This window comes from Glandiceps talaboti, chromosome 8 (assembly GCF_964340395.1).
Source record: "Glandiceps talaboti chromosome 8, keGlaTala1.1, whole genome shotgun sequence".
Classification (NCBI taxonomy): domain Eukaryota; kingdom Metazoa; phylum Hemichordata; class Enteropneusta; family Spengelidae; genus Glandiceps; species Glandiceps talaboti.
The window spans coordinates 19482336-19487522 of NC_135556.1; the positions used below are offsets into that span (position 1 = coordinate 19482336).

The following is a 5187-nucleotide window of genomic DNA, read 5'->3' on the forward strand; positions in this document are numbered from 1 at the left end:
CGTCAACATCCTCTCTCTGTTTGTTTGAAATCAAATGTTCGCTGTTTCTCGCCTCCAATTTGTATGTGGCGTGTAATTTTTGATAAACATTTGAAAATTATATTCAAACTTTTTAAAAGGAATCTTGTGGTTCAAGAATCAAGCCACCCAAGATGGAAGAGAGCAAACGAAATATTCTAACTTGCTCATTACTATTATTACTAATATTAGCTATCACTTTATTTTTGGTGTACGAGATGTGAATTAACCAACAAACATACGCCCTTTTCGTCAAGATCGTCCATCATGGCAGTAGGCAAAAATAAAAGGCTTACAAAAGGTGGCAAAAAAGGTGCCAAGAAGAAGATGTAAGTGAGAAATAACTAATGAGATGAACAAATTAAAATCTCGATAGCAAAATTTGTGGATATTTTTTCATCAAATTATATGATGGCGTAGATATAAGATAGATTGTAAACACACTGCACGTCGCACCACACGTACGTTTACTCACCGAGTTGATCGTTGGTGTGCGTAGAAGTGTGATGACTCTGGCGTACAAATTTATGTGATCGGAGGCTTGTTAGTGTAATTGAATATGTGTTAAAGCGGATTTTAATGTCGTGTTTACGCTGTCTTTCAGTGTTGATCCTTTCTCCAAGAAAGACTGGTATGATGTCAAGGCACCGTCCATGTTCAACATCCGTAACATCGGAAAGACATTGGTAACAAGATCACAGGGAACAAGTAAGTGACAGTTGCACCAGTGTATATTTAGCTATGTGTTTTTAACAATGAAAGAATATCAAAACTGCTATATGAACAGGAGTCTGCTTGCAGACTGAGTAAGTCTGACTCTATTTAGAGTGTCCTTATTTTTCCACTCTGTGACAAGCTGTGCAACAAACCTGAACTTATGTTATTCTAATTTATGCACTTTATAAGAAATAGAGATTAGGATTAGCCCAGCACAGCATAATATCGTAGAATTAACTGGTCCAGTTCTCAAATATTAGCACACGATCGATTATTACTAAGCCTGAAATCAGAGGAAGTTTTCATAATTTCAAACATCCCTCCCTTGACTTGTGTACACTCAACAGCTTATCCAGTATGGCAGCGTATGTCTGCATGGTAACACTTGCATATAGGAGGGATATCTGAAATTATGAAAGGTACTGTCTGATTCAGTGATTATTTGGTCATCTGAGTGATGACTTGCACTGTTCAAAAAGAGAGATGTGAAATAAAGTCAATCAATTGCTAATATATGACTGCTGGACCAGATATCTTGATTTTGATTTTTTGGCATGCCAGCACAGTACTGGCATGCTAGGATCAGGCTTGCGATACAGCTTTTTGCAGGAAGATGTAGAAGTAGACTGTCGACAGTTGTTCGTGCCTTTTTTGCTACATTTTATCTAAAACTAAAGTTGTCGCCTCGCTCCGATCCGGAGCAGTACTATAACCGCATACTGATAAGCAACAGCTAGTGCCGAAGGGACAAGCCGTTGGCACTCGCAGTTCCTATCAGTATGCATTAGTATTCAGTGCTACAGAGCAAGGTGACGACTTTGTTTTAGATGAAATGTAGCAAAAAAGGCATGAACAACTGTCGACAGTCTAATGTAAAGGTGAAGTGTCAGAATCGAGCCCTGACATGGTGCAAACTTCGGAAGGATAAAAAGTGCAGAAACAGAAAATAATGGAACATATAATAATTGCAACTACATCCATGCCAAATAGATCCACATGGTTTAAAGTTTAAAGTTTATTTATTTTCTAAAGCGCCTTTTCTATTTATTAATATTCAAAAGCGCTGTACATAATTTAAAATAGATTTAAAAGCATGGTAAAACAATATAATAAAGCTAAAAACAACAAATTGTTTACAATAATTACAAAAAGGCTAAAATGACTACTTAGTAAAAGACACATAGTAATACATCAAAAATGGTTAAAATTATATAAGCAGCAATTAGTGAACAAGGTTAAAAAATTGTTCAGCTGACTTTGTTTCTTTTTATTTTCGTATATCATCTTTGAATTCCTTGGCATAGCATCAGATAGTAATACATCTGTTGTTACTGTATGTTACTTCTTTGCTTGTCTTCCAAATCACATCACTATTCTGAAAGACACTAGTGATATGCCTGGACGTAGAGATGGTATGGTGTAATCACCTCATAATGTCCTTGCCTCCAATGAAACCCATGAATGCCTATGATAACCAAAATAAAAGATTTTTTGAACACTTACTCATATGTAGACCTAATAGCATGTACCATTTATTTTTATTTATGCATATACCATTGTACAATGGTCTGACATCCACAAACTCTCTTTAAATACAGGGATTGCATCTGATGGTCTGAAAGGACGTGTATTTGAGGTATCATTGGCAGATCTTCAGAATGATGAAGTTGCCTTCAGAAAATTCCGATTGATGGTTGAAGAGGTTCAAGGAAAGAACTGTTTGACAAATTTCCATGGCATGAATCTCACAAGAGATAAATTGTGTTCTATGGTCAAAAAATGGCAGGTGAGCTAACATTACATCATTGGTTTACATATAAGATCCACTTAGATTTTAGCAGTGCTGTTGGTGGTAATTTCAAACTCAAAACAGATTTCTGTGCTTTTAAATGCCATCTGTTGTTGCTTGGTGTGGAGACCTTCTTGAGATGGCAGCACAAAGACGAGTGTCTGGGCTTGATGGGTGCAACAACCAGGACTTGCAGCAAAGACCTTTACACGCACTATATAAATGCATGAATATCTGTATAACACCTGTGTTGATGTAATGACCAATGACATCACAAGGTGGTAAGACCACTTGGAGGCTATATTCACATATTTGACTAAATAGTTACTTTCTGCCAATGTGCAAAACACACAACACCGGAAATAATATGATGTACATGGACGTACATGCATACTTGGATCAAATTTGATGCACTGAAGAAGATTTGGTCCTATGTTATTTGTTCAAATAAGATTACATTGAAACCATAACAAAGTTGAAAATACAGATCACATTTTCTCACCTGAAATATCAACTTTCTTCCTGTAGACTCTTATTGAAGCCAACGTTGACGTAAAAACCTCTGATGGATACCTGCTTAGGTTGTTCTGTATTGGGTTCACCAAGAAGAGGCAGAATCAGATCAAGAAGACAACGTACGCATATCACACACAGGTCAGAGCCATCAGGAAGAAAATGACAGAAATTATGATACGAGAATGCCAGAGTGTGGAACTTAAAGAAATTGTCAACAAATTGTAAGTTTATTTGCAATGACTTACTTTTTTGGCCTTTTCAGGTAAACTATCGATCCTTAAAAAAGAAAGTTGAAAGATTCATTGTTCTATAAATGCCTTTTTATTATTCGTGGAGTATCATTTTTTTTTACAGAAATTTGCTGTTTCGGATAAACATTTTTAATAACAAGAGAACCCCATGATGCATGAGTTCCATAGTGGGTACTCAAGGGTATTTTCATGAGTATTGTACTGGTTTCTTCTGCCACAGAGAACACTGCAAACACTTGTGCAAATACCCTGAGTATTTTGCTGTATTTGTTTAATTAATGATCTGAATGTCAACAATAGACTTGTTGAAGGGAGGGGAGATTGTTTATGCTGGGCACAGTGTTGAACCATAAATCAATAGAATTATCTTTAGATGTCACTTGAAGCAAAATTACATGAGTAAATCATATTTTGACAGTTATTCAGTTAAGAATGAATGTGAGGAAGTGAAAGTGACAAGGTCATTTGAGTTCAACATATAAAGTTGTAAATGTGTTTCTGTCCTTATAGGATCCCTGACAGTATAGGCAAGGATATTGAAAAGGCCTGCCAAGGAATATTTCCACTACACGATGTCCATGTTCGTAAAGTTAAAGTGTTGAAGAAACCAAAGTTAGACAGTAAGTTATAAAGGATACACTAAATATTGTACTCACAATAAATGCTTTAGCTAGTTCATATACATTATTGGGCTTAGCTTCCTCTTGTCTGTCATTTAGTCAGAACTTTCATATACATTATATAAGTGCAAGACACTGTCTTGTAGTTGTGTAAGGTGCTGTCTTGTGGTAATATAGGACACTGTCCTGTACATTGTAGTAGTGTAAGGTGCTGTCCTGTGTAAATGTAGGACACTGTCTTGTATTAGTGTAGGACACTGTCCTGTATTAGTGTAGGACACTGTCCTGTAGTTGTGTAAGGTGCTGTCTTGTGGTAATATAGGACACTGTCCTGTACATTGTAGTAGTGTAAGGTGCTGTCCTGTATAAATGTAGGACACTGTCCTGTAGTAGTGCAAGACACCCCTGTAGTAGTAGTGCAAGACACCCCTGTAGAGGACACTGTCCTGTTCTTCCATGTGGTAGATTTACATTTTTTGGGTGATAGTGGTACCTCTGTTGTGCAAATCTAATCACTCTATGATCAAAATAGGAGGTCTCCAAAAATCTACAGGGTAAGATGAAGGTTATGACCAGAAATGCCAACCTACTGTGAATACAGACTAACATCCATTCAAGAGCTTATATCAACATGTCAAAACATTAGTTTAGTTTGTGTCTTATCTTGTAAGCCAAGACCATGATTGCCAGAGTAGTATTATATTTCACAGACTATTTGATTTGACATCATCCTATCTATTCTATCTATTTCAGTTGGAAAGTTACTGGATCTCCATGGTGACGGTGGCACCACCACCACAAAAACAACTACAGATGAATCAGGAGAAAAGGTTGCCAGACCAGATAATTATGAACCACCAGTGCTGGAGTCTGTGTAAACATTGAACATTTCAAATAAAAAATGTGAAAAAAGGGATGTTGGCATAACAGCAGCTAAAGCTATAAATAAAAAAGCTCTGTTGTACACTGGACATTATTGTGGTGTTTTATGATGTTTTTGCAGTGTGATGTGATATGATATTGCAGAGTGAGTTGATACAGCTAATACAGGCAAAGTTCACCAGAAGACTTTATGTAACATACATTTATGATCAAAGATTTGCAAGTTTGGTGTACTTCATAAATGACACCACTTTTACTGCTAAACACAGCATGATTGTTATTGAGGGAAGTTTCAAAGACTGAATGAACGTTTACAAATCTCCTTTAGTCACAATCCTGCCATGTTCAGAAATAAAAATGTTCGTCTCGTCAGGATAACAAGAAACTAAACTTG

General features: G+C 36.5%; 1 protein-coding gene across 1 annotated transcript; it reads left to right on the top strand.

The window, feature by feature from the left end:
* The first annotated feature begins 236 nt into the window (after nucleotides 1–236).
* Nucleotides 237–4882, top strand: LOC144438479 (small ribosomal subunit protein eS1-like). Its single transcript, XM_078127516.1, has 6 exons — nucleotides 237–347; nucleotides 623–726; nucleotides 2334–2521; nucleotides 3053–3261; nucleotides 3802–3911; nucleotides 4665–4882. Exons 1-6 carry the CDS (start codon nucleotides 286–288, stop codon nucleotides 4787–4789), a joined length of 798 nt encoding a protein of 265 aa, XP_077983642.1. The 5' UTR covers nucleotides 237–285; the 3' UTR covers nucleotides 4790–4882.
* Nucleotides 4883–5187: the final 305 nt, after the last annotated feature.